The sequence below is a fragment of the Oncorhynchus gorbuscha genome, linkage group LG18, assembly GCF_021184085.1.
Source record: "Oncorhynchus gorbuscha isolate QuinsamMale2020 ecotype Even-year linkage group LG18, OgorEven_v1.0, whole genome shotgun sequence".
In the NCBI taxonomy this organism is placed as follows: Eukaryota; Metazoa; Chordata; class Actinopteri; order Salmoniformes; family Salmonidae; genus Oncorhynchus; species Oncorhynchus gorbuscha.
The window spans coordinates 14,020,002-14,039,557 of NC_060190.1; the positions used below are offsets into that span (position 1 = coordinate 14,020,002).

A 19,556-nucleotide genomic window follows, 5' to 3' on the forward strand; every position below is an offset into this window, starting at 1 on the left:
TCGAGGTTCTGGGTGGTCTCCATCAGAACTACCATGTAGGTTTATGGAAGTAGGTCTGGTGCACAAGTGTCCTATTTTTTTTATTTGAAGTCAATGTAGCCAGAGGAGGATGGAAAATAGCTGTCCTCCGGCTACACCAGGGTGCTACAATAGAGGGTCCTGTTTAGACTTCTGTAGACCTTCATTGCGAAAGTGTGTTTTAGGACATCAGGTATTTGGTGATGTGAGTATATGTAGCATAGTTTTTTGTTAAGTATCTCTTTTGAAATGTTTTATTTTTTTGTATTTTCCTGAAAATCACTGAGTAGGGTGGTCCTCCTATTCCTCTGATGAGCCTCCACAGTTACACAACATCAGTAGTCATTGGAGTTAGATGATGGTACAGTTCGCTCCCTCCACTGGCTTCCAGTTGAAGCTCGCATCCGCTACAAGACCATGGTGCTTGCCTACGGAGCTGTGAGGGGAACGGCACCTCAGTACCTCCAGGCTCTGATCAGGCCCTACACCCAAACAAGGGCACTGCGTTCATCCACCTCTGGCCTGCTCGCCTCCCTACCACTGAGGAAGTACAGTTCCCGCTCAGCCCAATCAAAACTGTTCGCTGCTCTGGCCCCCCAATGGTGGAACAAACTCCCTCACGACGCCAGGACAGCAGAGTCAATCACCACCTTCCGGAGACACCTGAAACCCCACCTCTTTAAGGAATACCTAGGATAGGATAAAGTAATCCTTCTCACCCCCCTTAAAAGATTTAGATGCACTATTGTAAAGTGGCTGTTCCACTGGATGTCATAAGGTGAATGCACCAATTTGTAAGTCGCTCTGGATAAGAGCGTCTGCTAAATGACTTAAATGTAAATGTAAATGCATTGACAGATATGACTGTGGGAGAATTGGGAAACTCTTGAAAATTTGAGTGCTCTACGCAAAGTGGTGCACAGCCGTAAATCAAGATGCAGACCACATAAACACTACATGGCCAAAAGTACGTGGACACCTACTCGTCGAACACATCATTTCAAAATCATGGGTATTAATATGGAGCTGGTCCCCTATGCTACTATAATAGCCTACACTATTCTGGGAAGGCTTTTCACTAGATGTTGGAACATTGCTGCAGGTCCTTGGTTCCATTCAGCCATAGGAGCATTAGTGAGGTTGGGCACTGATATTGGGTGATTAGGCCCGCAGCTGGCATTCCAATTCGTCCCAAAGATGTTCAATAGAATGTCATTGTATGCTGTGGCATTAAGATATCCCTTCACTGGAACTAAGGGGCATATCCCAACTGGATCTCATCCACATTCACATCGAGGTTCTGGGTGGTCTCCGTCAGAACTGCCACGTAGGTCTATGGAAATAGGTCAGGAGCAAGAGCGTCCTGGTTTTTGTATTGAAATCGATGTAGCCAGAGGAGGAAGGAAAATAGCTGTCCTCCGGCTACACCAGGGTGCTACGCTAGAGGGTCCTGCAGAGACTTCTGTAGACCTTCATTGTGAAAATGTGTTTTAGGTAATCAGGTATTTGGTGATGTGAGTATATTTCATATGGTTTTATCTAAAAAGCATAACTTTATAATTTGAAAATATTATTTTTCAGATATCACTGAGTAGAGTGGTCCTTATATTCCCCCTCTGAAGAGCCTGCCCTGTTACTCAACACAGTAGGCATTGGAGTTAGAGGATGGTACAGTTAGTTTTGCCAGATATGACTGTGGGAGAATTGGGAAACTCATAAAAGGCTTGAAAAGTAGAGGGCTATACTCACAGTGGTGCACAGCCATAAATCAAGATACAGACAGAAATAAACACTACATTTTTTATTTTGAAATGTAACCTTTATTTAACTAGGCAAGTCAGTTAAGAACAAATTCTTGTTTACATTGATGGCCTTCTGGGGAACAGTGGGTTAACTGCTTCGTTCAGGGAAGAACGACAGATTTTTACCTTTTCAGCTCGGGATTCAATCCAGCAACCTTTACGGTTACTGGCCCAACGCTCTAACCATTAGGCTACCTGCCACCCCAAAATACATGGCCAAAAGTATGTAGACACCTGCTCATCAAAAACCTATTTCCAAAATCATTAATATGGAGTTGGTCCTCCCTTTTCTTCTATAACAGCATCCACTCTTATTAGAAGGCCTCCCACTATATGTTGGAACATTGCTGGGGGTACTTGCTTCCATTCAGCCACAAGAGCATTAGTGTGGTCGGGCACTGATGTTGGGTGATGGGCCTGGTTTGCAGTCAGCTTTCCAATTCATCCCAAAGGTGTTTGATGGGATCCCAAAGTCCTTCGATAGAATGTCATTGTATGCTGTAGCGTTAAGATTTCCCTTCACTGGAACTAAGGGGCCTATCCCGAACAATGAAAACCAGCCCCAGAACATTATTCCTCCTCCACCAAACATTACAGTTGGCACTATGCATTAGGGCCAGTAGTGTTTCTCCTGGCATCTTTCAAAACCAGATTAGTCCGTCGGACTGCCAGATGGTGAAGCGTGATTCATCACTCCAGAGAACACGTTTCCACTTTTCCAGAGTCCAATGGAGGTGAGCTTTATACCACTCCAGCCGAAGCTTGGCATTGCACATGGTGATCTTAGGCTTTTGTGCGGCAGCTCGGCCATGGAAACCTATTTCTTAATGCTCCAGACTAACTGTTTTTGTGCTGACCTTGCCTCCAGAGGCAGTTTGGAACTTGGTAGTGAGGGTTGTCACCGAGGACAGACCATTTTACGTGCTTCAGCACTCAGCGGTCCCCACTTGTGTGGCCTACCACTTCGCAGCTGAGCCATTGTTGGTCCTAGAGGTTTCAACTTCACAATAACATCACTTACAGTTGACTGGGGCAGCACAAGCAGGGCAGAAATTTGACAAACTGACCTGTTGGAATGGTGCCATCCTATGACAGTAACATTGAAAGTCACTGAGCTCTTCATTAAAGCCATTCCACTGCCAATGTTTGTTTATGGAGATTACATAGCTGTGTGCTCGATTTTATACACTTGTCAGCAACAGGTTTGGCTAAAATGGCCAAATTTACAAATTTGAAGAGGTGTCCACATACTTTTGGCCATGTACTGTATGATAGATGATATAGTGATTAATGCGTTCAGATTAATTGCTTTTATCTAAATTAATTGCACTGGCCTGGCACCTTGTTTGTGTGAAGATGCCAATATAAACTGACTGACTGACTGCACCCTTCTGATTTATGGCAACATTTAACCATTGTTTTTGGACTGAGACTGGACCACCCTGGAATACTCAACACCTCTTGGAAAGCCATTCTGGTGTGTCTTTGGCACACCATCTCCTTCTGCATCCTGGCGTTTGCCAACAGGTTGTCAAAGTGGGTGGAAGAGCCCTGCCCTGCCCTGCTCTACATGAGGTAATATCTCCCTGTATTCCACCCTTCTTCATCTCCCACCGATGTCCTACTCCCAACCTCCCTCCCTCATTCCGCCCTGTGCAGCATAAAAAGGGAACAGTGTCTGGGCCGTGCACCACATTCTCTCTCTTCATCCCAGGCAGGCAGACTCGCTCTCAGCAGCCATGTCCTTCTCCAGATCTAGCATGTCCTACAGCAGCAGCGGCGGTGGAGGCGGAGGTGGCACCATGTCCATGAGGTCTGGAGGTGGAGGTGGAATGGGAATGGGCTCCTCCCGCTTCTCCTCGATGGGTGGTGGTGGTGGAGGAGGCCGTGTCACTGCCATGAGGGCCGGCAGTGTGTATGGAGGAGCAGGAGGCTCTGGGGTGCGCATCTCTAGCACCTCGTTCGGTTCTGGTGGCGGAGGTGGTGGTTATGGTTTCGGAATGGGAGGGGGGGCGGCGGCGGTTGCGGTTATGGTTTCGGCATGGGAGGGGGTGGTGGCGGCATGGGAGGGGTTGGCGGCGGCGGTGGCAGTTATGGTTTCGGCATGGGTGGGGGTGGTGGTGGCGGCGGTGGAGCCGACATTAATGTCTCGGCCAATGAGAAGGCCACAATGCAGAACCTGAACGACCGCCTGTCCACCTACTTGGAGAAGGTGCGCTTGTTGGAGGCGGCCAACGGCGAGCTGGAGCTGAAGATCCGTCAGTTCCTTGAGATCAAGACGTCCCCCAGCGCTCGCGACTACTCTGGCTTCTACGCTACTATCGCCGACCTTCAGGACAAGGTATGTGACATGTCCCCTAGACGGCAAGAGCACTCAATGATGACATCACAGCATGTCAAAACATGATAACTTCTGCATTGTGAAAATGTTATTCTTTGTTAGAGAGTACCTGTACATGGTGTACACTTCATCAGATTGTTTTTCCAACAACTTACTAATAGTGAAATTAATATGACTTTTAGAAAATGCTAAATTATATACATTTGTTATAATTGATTCAACCAAGAATTTGCACCAAAGATAGATGCAAAGACAGTATGCATATTTGCAGCTGAAGAATTGAAAGTAAAGCAGATCATTGAAGCCAATCCTTCCTCTCTCTTAATAGCCCCGAGGCGATTGCAAAAGTTGCAAAATGTTTCTTTGTGTCATGTCATGCTATACAATGATCATAACGACAACAGGTTCCCTGTAATGCTTCTATGGTCTATCCTTTACAGTGCAGCTGAAACTCAGAACTCAATGCTTACAGTGTGGTATCACTGTTTGTGTGTACTGCATTCGTGTCAAATTCCATGCATACCCCATCCTGAAATGTTTTTGCCGTCCTCCACCTCTCAGATCCAGGCTGCCACCTGCTTGAACGGAAGCATCTATCTGAACATTGACAACGCGAAGCTCGCTGCAGACGACTTCAGAAACAAGTAAGTACATCCAACACCATCCACAGATACAGTACACTGCTGGTACAGTACACTGCTTACATTAACCACTTGGAATAACCCCAAATCTGTAAAAACTCGCATACTGTTTTTTATTACATTTTGTGTTGAATCTATAAAAAGGAAACCAAATGACATTACCCTTCACCTCCACCATAACCACACCCCCCCAACAGACATATCAGAAGCCTGGTGTTACTTTCTGTTATTTTCCCCAAACTTAATGGAATAATAGAATCTATAACCCCCCTGCTATTCTCACAGAGGAACACATTCAGGCAGTTCTTTGACCAGTTCTCTCTCCACCTCTCAGGTATGAGAACGAGCTGGCCATGCGTCAGTCAGTGGAGGCGGACATCGCCGGGATGAAGAGGATGCTGGATGAGATGGCCATGGCCAGATCTGACCTGGAGATGCAGATCGAGGGACTGAAGGAGGAGCTCATCTATCTCAAGAAGAACCATGAGGAGGTGGGTGTGGGCTGATGGGACATATTCATACAGTCCCTTAATGTATTACATCTATTGACCATGTCAACCTGCTATGGGTCTTCACTAGAACACCATTGCTGGCTTTCAAGCACATCTGTATCAAGCAATGGTGTTCAAATGTATAATGAAGACAGAGGGCAGGTCAAGTTGTTACCATCAGGCAGAATTTAGTCACTTCTTAGTCCTTTAAACTCACCTCTATGTTTTTCTCCAAAGGAGCTGCTGGCCATGAGGACTCAGATGACTGGACAGATCAACGTGGAGGTGGACGCAGCACCACAGGAGGACCTGTCCAGAGTCATGGCTGAGATCCGTGAGCAGTACGAGGCCGGTAGTGCCAAGAACCAGCGTGACCTGGAGGCCTGGTTCCAGACCAAGGTAGAACCTCTAGAACCCTTAAAATATGTTCATGGTGTAGATGTTGCTTTACTTCTAGTTGGTAACGTTGTCACATTCTATCATGAGCTGAAATGTTGGTTTGTTTCTGTGATGATTGACCACTTATTGTGTTTTACAGACAGAGACGTTGAACAAGGAGGTGGCGTCCAGCACAGAGGTTCTCCAGACCTCCAAGTCAGAGATTTCGGAGATCCGTCGTACACTGCAGGGCCTGGAAGCCGAACTGCAGTCACAGCTCACCATGGTGAGCCGTAATTACAAACATCTGACCAAGGACCACAGTTTAGGGCACATTGCGTACACAACTTTCTGCAACTTTCTGCAATAATCAACATTTGACTCTTTCATCATTCTCTACCATCCCTCACGTATCTCACTTTCACCTGGACTCTAACACTATCCCTCAAGTTGTTGTAGCCAGGCACCAAATCAAATCAAATAATTTGTATTTATAAAGCCCTTCTTACATGAGCTGATATCTCAAAGTGCTGTACAGAAACCCAGCCTAAAACTCCAAACAGCAAGCAATGCAGTTGTAGAAGCACGGTGGCTAGGAAAAACTCCCAAGAAATGCCAGAACCTAGGAAGAAACCTAGAGAGGAACCAGGCTGTGAGCGGTGGCCAGTCTTCTTCTGGCTGTGCCGGGTGGAGATTATAACAAAACATGGTCAAAATGTTCAAATGTTCATAGATGACCAACAGGGTCAAATAATAATAATCACGGTGGTTGTCGAGGACGCAACAGGTCAGCACCTCAGGAGTAAATGTCAGGAGTAAATGTCAGTTTGCCACAGCACAACCCAAGGGAGCGCCAACCCAGACAGGAAGCTCACATCAGTGACTCAACCCACTCAGGTGACGCACTCCTCCTAGGGACGGCATGGAAGCGCATCAGTAAGCTTGTGACTCAGCCCCCCGTAACAGGGTTAGAGGTGGAGAATCCCAGTGAAGAGAGGGGAACCGGCAAGGCAGAGACAGCAAGGGCGGTTCGTTGCTCAAGTGCCTTTACGTTCACCTTCTGGGACAGAATACACTTAATCATAGAGTCTGTGTCTCTAACATGGGTAGGCAGACCATTCCATAAAAATGGAGCTCTATAGGAGAAAGCCCTGCCTCCAGCTGTTTGCTTAGAAAATCTAGAGACAATGAGGAGGCCTGCGTCTTGTGACAATAGTGTATGTGTAGGTATGTACGGCAGGACCAAATCGTAAAGATGGGTAGGTGCAAGCCCATGTAATGCTTTGTAGGTTAGCAGTGAAACCTTGAAATCAGCCCTAGCCTTAACAGGAAGCCAGTGTAGAGAGGCTAGCACTGGAGTAATATGATCACATTTTTTGGTTCGAGTCAAGATTCTAGCAGCCGTGTTTAGCACTAACTGAAGTTTATTTGGTGCTTTATCCAGGTAGCCTGGAAAGTAGAGCATTGCAGTAGTCTAACCTAGAAGTGACAAAAGCGTGGATACATTTTTCTGCATCATTTTTGGACAGAAAGTTTTAGATTTTTGCAATGTTACGTAGATGGAAAAAAAAGCTGTCTTTTAAACAGTCTTGATATATTTGTCAAAAGAGAGATAAGGGTCCAGAGTAACGCTGAAGTCCTTCACAGTTTTATTTGAGGCGACTATACAACCATCAAGATGAATTGTCAGATTTAACAGAACATCTCTTTGTTTCTTGGGACCTAGAACAAGCATATTTGTTTTGTCCGTTACTATAGCTAACCTCTACCTGCCTTCACATTCAATTACTCAAGCTAACCTTTTCAGTATGACAGTAAACATTCCAAATTCCAAACTTACTCCCACAGTTTTTGATCTCTGTCTCTCCCGGCCAATAGAAAGGCTCCCTGGAGAACACGCTGGCGGAGACGGAGGGCCGTTACTCCATGCAGCTGGGTCGCCTCCAGAACCAAGTGACCAGCCTGGAGGAGCAGCTAGTGTCTCTCCGCAGCGACATGGAACGCCAGGGCCAGGAGTACAAGATGCTGCTGGACATCAAGACACGCCTGGAGATGGAGATTGCTGAGTACAGGAGGCTGCTGGACGGAGAGGCTAGCGGGTAAGGCAGGATGGGAAGACGGGTCCTTGAAACAAGTGAAAATGAATGTCTCCTTCAACATTTCACTTTAGAAGCAATGTTAATTTGAAGTTCACCTTAATGTGAGCCATTGTTCCTTTGGATGTGAATTTACTGCTATGTGACCTTTAATAGATACTTATTATGATCATAGATCCTAACTATGCTAACCATGGGTTTCCCTTCCTCACAGCCTCGGCCTCAGCTCCTCAAAATCTGGCCATACCTCCTCCAGCTCCCACATCAGCTCTTCTAGCTCCGGCCTCAACTCCGGCCTCAGCTCCTCTGGCTCCGTCCTCAGTTCCTCCACCAAAGGCAATGTGGTGATCACCGAAGGGGAAATAGTGGACGATAAGGTTGTCTCCTCAAGTGAAACCTAACATACCTCTTAAGATCCCACACACATAGCGAGCACTGCAGCAAGCAACAGGTTAACCCCATAGAAATATAATTACTAGAATGGGTATAGGAAATGAGAGGCCAGCACATGGAATATTGCTGCTCCACATTGCTTTGTTCATGCAACCTAAAATACAACGTTTCAATTTATACAAAGTCTTCGTCAGATGAAAAGTCCCTATTTTTGTTATCTGTGTAATTTCTTTAGGCCAGTTCTGGTTAACTCTAGTTTAAGATGTGTATAACATCCTCCAATACTTTCTAGAATGGCTAAAGCCCTCAGACACCCATCATGGAACATTGACTTGAATGGGGAATTATTTTCTGCTAATTCTATTTCTATGGTTAACACCCCAGAACAACATATTCTACTACATCTGGATGGGGACACCAACAACAGACCCCATTGTGAATACAATAAAGATGCTCTGACTTGCTGACTTCATCATCTGTTTTCTGTGTCTTTCAACTTGATGTATCTGATCTGGCATGCTCCTATACATCTGACTATCATATAGAGTGTCATCTTTTGCACATGAGGCCAATTCTATGGTCTTGAGAAAGCATATGTTTCAGTATGATCTCGAATATTTTTATGACATTCACTTGTACATTGATCTGATGGTGATCTTAGAAATGTTGAAAGTTGTCAGCAACATTATATAATTCTATCTCTTCAAGATAAATGACGAGTTCTTAGATTCAGAGATATACAATGTGTAGAGGGTGTTTGTGGAGTCAACTCTAGTGCTGGACACCATGTTTTGGTGGAAAGATTTAGATTTGAAAACAATTCATTTGAAATTAGATGACAGAATGTATCATCTATTACATCCATTCTCAAAGATTCATATTGTCAGTCTATGATAAAGAATGAATATCTCTATAACAAGTGAAACCACACAGCCCATTCCCATTCAACCACATAATTATTACTTGATCTCATCCACATTCACATCGAGGTTCTGGGTGGTCTCCATCAGAACTACCATGTAGGTTTATGGAAGTAGGTCTGGTGCACAAGTGTCCTATTTTTTATTTGAAGTCAATGTAGCCAGAGGAGGATGGAAAATAGCTGTCCTCCGGCTACACCAGGGTGCTACAATAGAGGGTCCTGTTTAGACTTCTGTAGACCTTCATTGCGAAAGTGTGTTTTAGGTCATCAGGTATTTGGTGATGTGAGTATATGTAGCATAGTTTTTTGTTAAGTATCTCTTTTGAAATGTTTTATTTTTTGTATTTTCCTGAAAATCACTGAGTAGGGTGGTCCTCCTATTCCTCTGATGAGCCTCCACAGTTACACAACATCAGTAGTCATTGGAGTTAGATGATGGTACAGTTCGCATTGACAGATATGACTGTGGGAGAATTGGGAAACTCTTGAAAAGTTGAGTGCTCTACGCAAAGTGGTGCACAGCCGTAAGTCAAGATGCAGACCACATAAACACTACATGGCCAAAGGTACGTGGACACCTACTCGTCGAACACATAATTTCAAAATCATGGGTATTAATATGGAGCTGGTCCCCCTATGCTACTATAATAGCCTACACTATTCTGTGAAGGCTTTTCACTCGATGTTGGTAACATTGCTGCAGGTCCTTGGTTCCATTCAGCCACAAGAGCATTAGTGAGGTTGGGCACTGATATTGGGTGATTAGGCCCGCAGCTGGCATTCCAATTCATCCCAAAGATGTTCAATAGAATGTCATTGTATGCTGTGGCATTAACTTCTTAAGGAGGTAGCAGAATACAGTTCCCTGGCAGGAACATCACTCAGCGGAGTTTCAGAGCGCCACCTATAGTTTTTGATAAAACTCAAACTGTCATTAAACTTTCATTAAAATACACATTCAAGGTAGTGAATTAAAGCTACATTCGTTGTGAATCTATCCACCAAGTCAGATTTGTAAAATGCTTTTCGGCGAAAGCATGAGAAGCTATTATCTGATAGCATGTAACACCCCAAAAGACCCGCAGGGGACGTAAACAAAATAATTAGCATAGTCGGCGCTACACAAACCGCACAAATAAAATGTAAAACATTCATTACCTTTGACCATCTTCTTTGTTGTCACTCCTAGATGTCCCATAATCACTATTGGGTCTTTTTTTTCCGATTAAATTGGTCCATATATAGCCTAGATATCAATCTATGAAGAGTGTGTGATCAACGAAAAAAATAGCGTTTTTTTCAAACAACTTTTTTTAAATTAAAAAAGTCGACGATAAACTTTCACAAAACACTTCTAAATACTTTTGTAATGCAACTTTAGGTATTAATAAACGTTAATAAGCGATCAAATTGATCACGAGGAGAATTATATTCTATAGCTGTGCGTCTGGAAATAATGTCCGGGTAAATCTCAACCAAAATATCCGGTCGGAGACCGGAAGAACTGCTCTGCCTTGTGTCTGTTTGACCAAGACAAAAATAGTAGGCAAATGACAAGACTGTTGACATCGTGTGGAAGCTGTAGGTATTGCAACCTCGGCTCCATTTAATGGGGGTCACTTTTAACAATTGGTTGAAGTTGCGCATGGATATATTTTTCCATTTTCAGTGATCAGATTTTCCTGCACTTTTCGATGAAACGCATGTTCTGTTATAGTCACAGCCGTGATTTAACCAGTTTTAGAAACGTCTGAGTGTTTCTATCCACACATACTAATCATATGCATATACTATAGTCCTGGCATGAGTAGCAGGGTGCTGAAATGTTGCGCGATTTTTAACAAAAATTCGCAGCTTCCTTAAGAGGTTTTAAGATATCCCTTCACTGGAACTAAGGGGCATATCCCAAACCATGAAAACCAGCCTCAGACCACCATCTTCCAAACCCAGATTCGTCCCTCGGACTGCCTGTTGGTGAAGCGTGATTCATCACTCCAGATTTCAGAATGCTTCCGACAAACTGTTTTTGTGCTGGCCTTGCTTCCAGAGGTAGTTTGGAACTTAGTAGTGAGTGTTGCAAAAGAGGACAGACTATTTTTACGTGCTTCAGCACTCGGCGGTCCGGTTCTGTGAACTTGTGTGGCCTACCACTTAGCGGCTGAGCCGTTGTTGCTCCTAGAGGTTTCGACTTCACAATAACAACACTTACAGTTGACAGGGGCAGCAATAGCAGGGAAAGGTGGCATCCTATGACGGTTCCACGTTGAAAGTCACTGAGCTCTTCATTAAGGCCATTCTATTTCCAATGTTTGTTTATGGAGATTGCATAGCTGTGTGCTCAATTTTATACACCTGTCAGCAATGGGTGTGGCTGAAATAGCCACATACTTTTTTCCATGTATTGTATGATAGATGATATAGTGATTTATTCATTCAGATCAATTTATTTAATCAAAAATTGAATGCATTTGCCTGGCACCTTGATTGTGTGAACACGCCAATGTAAACTGACTGACAGCACCCTTCTGATTTACCATTGCTCAGAAAATACCATAATTTCACAATTGTAATAAGACACAAATGGTACACTTTGGATTTGAATCCATTTCAACTAGATTGTAGTCTAGAAATTACTGCTTCAGGATGTCTTCTTCTAGATATACAGTTGAAGTCGGAAGTTTGCATACACCTTAGCCAACTACATTTAAACTCAGTTTTCCACAAATCCTGACATTTAATCCTAGTAAACATTCCCTGTCTTGGGTCAGTTAGGATCACCACTTTATTTTAAGAATGTGATATGTCAGAATAATAGTAGAGAGAATTATTTATTTCAGCCTTTATTTCTTTCATCACGTTCCCAGTGGGTCAGAAGTTTACATACACTCAATTAGTATTTGGTAGCATTGCCTTTAAATTGTTTAACTTGGGTCAAACATTTCGGATAGCCTTCCACAAGCTTCCCACAATAAGTTGGATGAATGTTGGCCCATTCCTCCTGACAGAACTGGTGTAACTGAGTCAGGTTTGTAGGCCTCCTTGCTCGCACACGCTTTTTCATTTCTGCCCACACATTTTCTATAGGATTTGGGTTCAGAGCGTTGTGATGGCCACTCCAATACCTTGACTTTGTTGTCCTTGCCACAACTTTGGAAGTATGCTTGGGGTCATTGTCTGTTTGGAAGACCCATTTGCGACCAAGCTTTAACTTCCTGACTGATGTCTTGAAATGTTGTTTAAATATATTCACATCATATTCCTGCCTCATGATGCCATCTATTTTGTGAAGTGCACCAGTCCCTCCTGCAGCAAAGCAACCCCACAACATGATGCTGCCACCCCCGTGCGTCATGGTTGGGATGGTGTTCTTTGGCTTGCAAGCCTCTCCCTTTTTCCTCCAAACATAAAGATGGTCATTATGGCCAAACAGTTACATTTTTGTTTCATCAAACCAGAAGACATTTCTCCAAAATGTATGTTCTTTGTCCCCATGTGCAGTTGCAAACCGTAGTCTGGCTTTTTTATGGTGGTTTTGGAGTAGTGGCTTCTTCCTTGCTGAGCGGCCTTTCAGGTTATGTCGATATAGGACTCGTTTCACTGTGGAAGTAGATACTTTGTACCTGTTTCCTCCAGCATCTTCACAAGGTCCTTTGATGTTGTTTCTCCTTCCTGAGCGGTATGACGGCTGCCTAGTCCCATGGTGTTTATACTTGCGTACTATTGTTTGTACAGATGAAAGTGGTACCTTCCGGCATTTGGAAATTGCTCCCAAGGATGAACCAGACTTGTGGAGGTCTATTTTCTGAGGTCTTGGCTGATTTCTTTAGATTTTCCCATGATGTCAAGCAAAGAGGCACTGAGTTTCAAGGTAGACCTTGATATACATCCACAGGTATGCCTCCAATTGACTCAAATTATGTCAATTAGCCTGTCAGAAGCTTCTAAAACCAAAATCATTTTCTGGACTTTTCCAAGCAGTGTAAAGGCACAGTCAACTGAGTGTATGTAATCTTCTGACCCACTTGAATTGTGATACAGTGATTTATAAGTGAAATAATCTGTCTGTAAACAATTGTTGTAAAAATGACTTGTGTCATGGAAAAAGTAGATGTCCTGATTAGATGTCCTTCTTAACAAGAAATGTGTGGAGTGGTTGAAAAACAAGTTTTAATGACTCCAACCTAAGTGTATGTAAACCTCCAACTTCAACTGTATTTGTTCATGTGAAGGAGGTCTGTTTGTTCCTACGTTGGGGACATTGTGTGTCCTGAAGAACCAGTTACAGAATTCCAATGGACAGCGGTTGAGTTCTGGGTGAATCTAGTGACTGTCAGTGGCTCTATGTGCTCGGCTCAGCTCTCTGTGCCTGGGTTGTATACAGCCACATACAACCAGGAAATGAGTTATGAATAATTAAAAGGCAAAGTAAGGTGATGAGGTATATTTTAGTTTTTACAAACTTTAGACAAGTCTTAGGCAACATGTATCCATTGTTTTTGAACTGAGACTGGACCACTCAGGATAACTCAACACCTCTTGGAAATCCATTCTGGCATGTCCTTGGCATTAAAATATGTGTAATTCCCCCGTTGTGAAATAAAGAGTTCAACCTGGGCTTTGCTCCTTTCATGTCTATTTTGATCCTGACAAATTCCCCAGTCCCTGTCTTGGTACATAACAGTTAGAGGTAAATAGCCATTCGGTGTTTGCTCAGAAAACGTGGCGAAGTTCACCTGTCACAACATGTCAAAGTTATACTGTATGTGTTGACTGATTGATTTACCTACCTGAGGCGAATAGAAGCAGGTTTGTTTATGCTTTCAACCAGACGCTATAAACGGGAGAGGAATTCCAACTATTTATACGTGTGTGCACTTTTATTTGTTTGTGCAGGCAGACACCATATATAGAGTGAGATGGGGAGAGTGGAGTTGCACAACAATAGTATATTTTCAATATTTGCATTTTCAATCCTTCTGCATCCTAGCATGTCAAAGTGTGGGGGAGGATCCCCAGCCCTATATGTGGTAAATCCTACCTGCACTCCTCCCTTCTCTATTCCTCCCTTCTGCCTCTCCCGCCCCTGTCCTCCTCCCACCCTCCCTCCTTCTGCCCTGTGCAGCATAAAAAGGGAACAGTGTCTGGGCCGTGCACCACATTCCCTCTCCTCATCCCAGGCAGGCAGACTCGCTCTCAGCAGCCATGTCCTTCTCCAGATCTAGCATGTCCTACAGCAGCAGCGGCGGTGGAGGCGGAGGTGGCACCATGTCCATGAGGTCTGGAGGTGGAGGTGGAATGGGTATGGGAATGGGCTCCTCCCGCTTCTCCTCGATGGGTGGTGGTGGTGGAGGTGGAGGAGGCCGCGTCACTGCCATGAGGGCCGGCAGTGTGTATGGAGGAGCAGGAGGCTCTGGGGTGCGCATCTCTAGCTCCTCGTTCGGTTCCGGCGGTGGAGGTGGTGGTGGTGGCGGTGGCGGTGGCGGTTATGGTTTCAGAATGGGAGGGGGTGGTGGCGGTGGCGGCTTTGGTTTCGGCATGGGAGGGGGTGGTGGTGGTGGCGGTGGAGCCGACATTAATGTGTCGGCCAACGAGAAGGCCACAATGCAGAACCTGAACGACCGCCTGTCCACCTACTTGGAGAAGGTGCGCCTGCTAGAGACGGCCAACGCCGAGCTGGAGCTGAAGATCCGTCAGTTCATGGAGAGGAAGACGTCCCCCAGCGCTCGCGACTACTCTGGCTTCTACGCTACTATCGCCGACCTGCAGGACAAGGTACGTGACGTGTTTCCTAGATGGCAAGAGCACGGCATGTCAAAACATGATAATGTCTGCAAAGTGACAATGTTATCCTTTGCTAGTGAGTACAGGTGACATCGGCTTGTTTTTCCAACAAGTTACTGAGAGTGATATATGAACATTGGAAAATGCAAGATAATATAATAATTGATTAAACCAAGATATTGCACCGAAGATAAATGACAAGACAGTATGCACATTTGCAGCTGAAGCATTGAAGATAAAGCGGATAATTGAAGCCAATCCTTACTCTCTCTTAATCGCCCTAGGCGATTGCAAAAGGTGCAATTAGTTTCTTTGTGTCATGCTTTACAATGTTCACAAAGATAACAGGTTCCCTGTAATGCTTCTGTGAGCTATAATATACAGTGCAGCTGAAACTCAGAACTGAGTGATTACAGTGTGATTTAACAGTTTATGTGTACTGTATTAGTGTGAAATTCCACGCATACCCCATCCTGAAATGTTTTGCCGTCCTCCACCTCTCAGATCCAGGATGCCACCTGCTTGAACGGAAGCATCTATCTGAACATCGACAACGCAAAGCTCGCTGCAGACGACTTCAGAACGAAGTAAGTACATCCAACACCATCCACAGATACAGTACACTGCTGGTACATTACATTAACCACTTGGAATAACCCCAAATCTGTAAAAACACTCATACTGTTTTTTATTACATTTTGTATTGAATCTACAAAAATAGAAACCAAATAACATTACCCTTAAGCTACACCATAACCACACCCTCCCAAAAGACATATCAGAAGCCTGGTGTTACTTTCTGTTATTTTCCCCAAACTTAATGGAATAATAGAATCTATAACCCCCTGCTATTCTCACAGAGGAACACATTCAGGCAGTTCTTTGACCTAAACTCTCTCCATCTCTCAGGTATGAGAACGAGCTGGCCATGCGTCAGTCAGTGGAGGCGGACATCGCCGGGCTGAAGAGGATGCTGGATGAGATGACCATGGCCAGATCTGACCTGGAGATGCAGATCGAGGGACTGAAGGAGGAGCTCATCTATCTCAAGAAGAACCATGAGGAGGTGGGTGTGGGCTGATGGGACATATTCATACAGTCCCTTAATGTATTACATCTATTGACCATGTCAACCTGCTATGGGTCTTCACTAGAACACCATTGCTGGCTTTCAAGCACATCTGTATCAAGCAATGGTGTTCAAATGTATAATGAAGACAGAGGGCAGGTCAAGTTGTTAACATCAGGCAGAGGTTAGTCACTTCTTAGTCCTTTACACTCACCACTATGTGTTTCTCCACAGGAGCTGCTGGCCATGAGGACGCAGATGACTGGACAGATCAACGTGGAGGTGGACGCAGCACCACAGGAGGACCTGTCCAGAGTCATGGCTGAGATCCGTGAGCAGTACGAGGCCGGTAGTGCCAAGAACCAGCGTGACCTGGAGGCCTGGTTCCAGACCAAGGTAGAACCTTTAGAACCCCTAAACGATGTTCATGGTGTAGATGTTCCTCTACTTCTAGTTGGTAACGTTGTCACATTCTATCATGAGCTGAAATGTTGGTTTGTTTCTGTGATGATTGACCACTTATTGTGTTTTACAGACAGAGACGTTGAACAAGGAGGTGGCGTCCAGCACAGAGGTTCTCCAGACCTCCAAGTCAGAGATTTCGGAGATCCGTCGCACACTGCAGGGCCTGGAGATTGAACTGCAGTCACAGCTCAGCATGGTGAGCTGTAATTACAAACATCTGACCAAGGACCACAGTTTAGGGCACATTACGTACATAACTTTCTGCAACTTTCTGCAATAATCAACATTTGACTCTACCATCTCTCAAGTATCTCACTTTCACCTGGACTCTAACACTATCCCTCAAGTTGTTGTAGCCAGGCACCACTCCATTACTATAGCTAACATCTACCTGCCTTCACATTCAATTACTAGAGATAACTTTTTCAGTATGACAGTAAACATTCCAAATTCCAAACCTACTCCCACAGTTTTTGACCCATCATCTCTATCTCTCCCGGCCAATAGAAAGGCTCCCTGGAGAACACGCTGGCGGAGACGGAGGGCCGTTACTCCATGCAGCTGGGACGCCTCCAGAGCCAAGTGACCAGCCTGGAGGAGCAGCTAATGTCTCTCCGCAGCGACATGGAACGCCAGGGCCAGGAGTACAAGATGCTGCTGGACATCAAGACACGCCTGGAGATGGAGATCGCTGAGTACAGGAGGCTGCTGGACGGAGAGGCTAGCGGGTAAGGCAAAATGGGATTGGATATGTCCCTCAACATTTGATTTTAAAAACAATGTTCATTTGAAGTTGACATGAGTTTGAGCCATGGTTACTTTTGACTTGAATCTACAGCTGTGTGACCTTTAATAGATATTATGATCATAGATCATAGATGCTATCTATGCTAACCATTGGTTTCCCTTCCTAACAGCCTTGTTCACAGCTCCTCGAAATCTGGCCTCAGCTCCTCCGGCTCCCACATCAGCTCCTCTAGCTCCGGCCTCAGCTCCTCCAGCTCCGGCCCCAGCTCATCCACCTCCACCACACGCAAGGTGGTGATTGTCACAGAGGAAATGGTGGATGGCAAGGTTGTCTCCTCGAGTGAAACTAAACACACCTCTTAAGGTCCCACACACACAGCGAGCACTGCAGCAAGCAATGGGTTAACCACATAGAAATATAATTACTAGAATGGTTGTAGGAAATGTGAGGCCAGAATGTGGAATATTGCGTTTCCCCAGTCCTTTATTCATGCAACTTAAAATACAACATTACAACTTATAAAAAGTATTTGTCAGATAAAAAATCCCTATCCTTGTTATCAGTGTTATTTGTTTAGGCCAGCTCTGGTTTACTCTAGTTTAAGAAGTGCATAACGTCCTCCTATACTTTCTAGAATGGCTAAAGCCTCTCAGACACCCATCATGGAACATTGACTTGAATGGGGATTTATTTTCTGGTAATCCTATTTCTATGGTTAAAACCTCCAGAACAACATATTCTACTACATCTGGATGGGACACCAACAACAGACCCCATTGTGAATACAATAAAGATGCTCTGACTTGCTGACACCATCATCCTGTTTTCTGTGTCTTTCAACTTGATGTATCTGATCTGGCATGCTCCTATACATCGGACTATCATATAGAGTGTCATCTTTTGCACATGAGGCCAATTCTATGGTCTTGAGGAAGTATATGTGTCAGTATGATCTTGAATATATTTATGACATTTACTCGTACTGAGTTTAATACTTGCCAATATTTGTTTAGAAATGCTGATAGTAGACATTTGAATGCAAGTTTGAATACAAAATTATATCATTCTATCTCTATCTATCAAACTCTCAGTAATTCAAGCATTAGATTCAGAGTTATATAGTGTATGAAGAGTGTTTGTGGAAAGATGTAAAAAATTGAAATCAAGTCATATGAAGTGAGAGCACAAAGTGTATCTGCTATGACATCCATACTCACAGACTCATATAGTCAGTCTATTATAAAGCATTCATATCTCTGAAACAAGTCAAACCACACGGTGGAGTGAGTTAGTGTTGACAGATATGACTGTGGGAGACTTGAGAAACTCGTACAAGGCTTGAAAAGTAGTGCTCTAATTACGGTGGTGCACAGCCATCAGTCAAGATGCAAACCACATGTAAGGGAAAGGGAGAAACCTAGTCAGTTGCACAACTAAATGCATTCTGCCTTCATCCAATATAGTAATTCATGCATTCAGATGAATTGCTTTTATCTAAACTGATTGCTTCTCCCTGGCTCCTTCTATGTGTGAACATGTCAATGCGGACTGACCGACTGACTGCACATTTCTGATTTAGCATCGCTTATAAAAGCCATAATAACACTTGATTGTGTTCTAGAGAATATTGCTATAGAATGTCTTCTTCATTACATATTTCTTCGGGCAAAGAGGGTCTGTTTGTTTCTACATTGTGTGTCTGGAAGAACCAGTTATGTAATGCCAATGGACAGGGGTTGAGTTACAGGTGAATCTGGTGGTTGACAGCGGCTCGATGTTGCACTGCTGTACTCTGCTCCGTGTGACATCCACGAACAACCAGATAATAAGTTATGAATGATAAAAGGTTGAGGCTAAAATGAAGCGGTAGTGTTTACACACAAACAAGCTATTGCATGCTCTATTTATATAAAGAATCAAACTAAAATCAAACTAAAACTGAACACTTCATGCCACTGGCTGAATGTCAGTGTAAAGTACATTTTAGTAGGGGGAATAATAATAAAAGTATTCCTTTACTTTGCAAAACCTTGTTCATCTGCTTTCAGTTTGTATTGTTTTTAAGATTAAGATTAAGAACTTTATATTGGTCAATTGCACACAAGGTCCAATCCGAAATGACTTCCTCTTTTTACCCGACCCACACATACATACAGATTGTCTGGAGAGGTGTGGGGTGCTGCCACACTGGATGCCCGGGGAGCTTTTGTTGTGGGGGGTTAAGTGCCTTGCTCAAGGGCACAACAGCAGGCAATGATGTCTAAGACTTGATACCAGTAACCCTCCGGTTGCCAGCTCACTTCCCGACTGATTTTTCCCATCAGACCCGGGATTCAATCTTGCAACCCGGTTGCTGGCTCCCCTCTCTAACTGCTAGCCTACCTGCCACCCTTTATGGGTGATTGCACAGT

General features: G+C 44.2%; 1 protein-coding gene and 1 pseudogene across 2 annotated transcripts; both read left to right on the forward strand.

Annotated features, from left to right (window-relative positions):
* Positions 1-3,529: 3,529 nt before the first annotated feature.
* Positions 3,530-17,960, forward strand: LOC124004093 (keratin, type I cytoskeletal 13-like). Of its 2 annotated transcripts, XM_046312873.1 has the most exons (8): positions 3,530-3,641; positions 14,367-14,854; positions 15,368-15,450; positions 15,773-15,929; positions 16,167-16,328; positions 16,468-16,593; positions 16,905-17,125; positions 17,315-17,960. In XM_046312873.1, exons 1-8 carry the CDS (start codon positions 3,560-3,562, stop codon positions 17,505-17,507), a joined length of 1,512 nt encoding a protein of 503 aa, XP_046168829.1. In that variant the 5' UTR covers positions 3,530-3,559; the 3' UTR covers positions 17,508-17,960. The 2 variants fall into 2 exon arrangements, with proteins under 2 accessions (XP_046168829.1, XP_046168828.1); XM_046312872.1 differs by lacking the exon at positions 3,530-3,641 and having other exon boundaries at positions 14,219-14,854.
* Positions 3,648-8,180, forward strand: LOC124004098 (annotated as a pseudogene).
* Positions 17,961-19,556: the final 1,596 nt, after the last annotated feature.

Excerpts from the sequence above, each read along its gene's own strand:
- LOC124004093 (XM_046312873.1), top strand. The coding sequence starts at position 3,560 with ATGTCCTTCTCCAGATCTAGCATGTCCTACAGCAGCAGCGGCGGTGGA. Across the intron at positions 14,855-15,367 it reads TCGCCGACCTGCAGGACAAG|ATCCAGGATGCCACCTGCTT; the intron begins GTACGTGACGTG and ends TCCACCTCTCAG. Across the intron at positions 16,329-16,467 it reads AGGCCTGGTTCCAGACCAAG|ACAGAGACGTTGAACAAGGA; the intron begins GTAGAACCTTTA and ends TGTGTTTTACAG.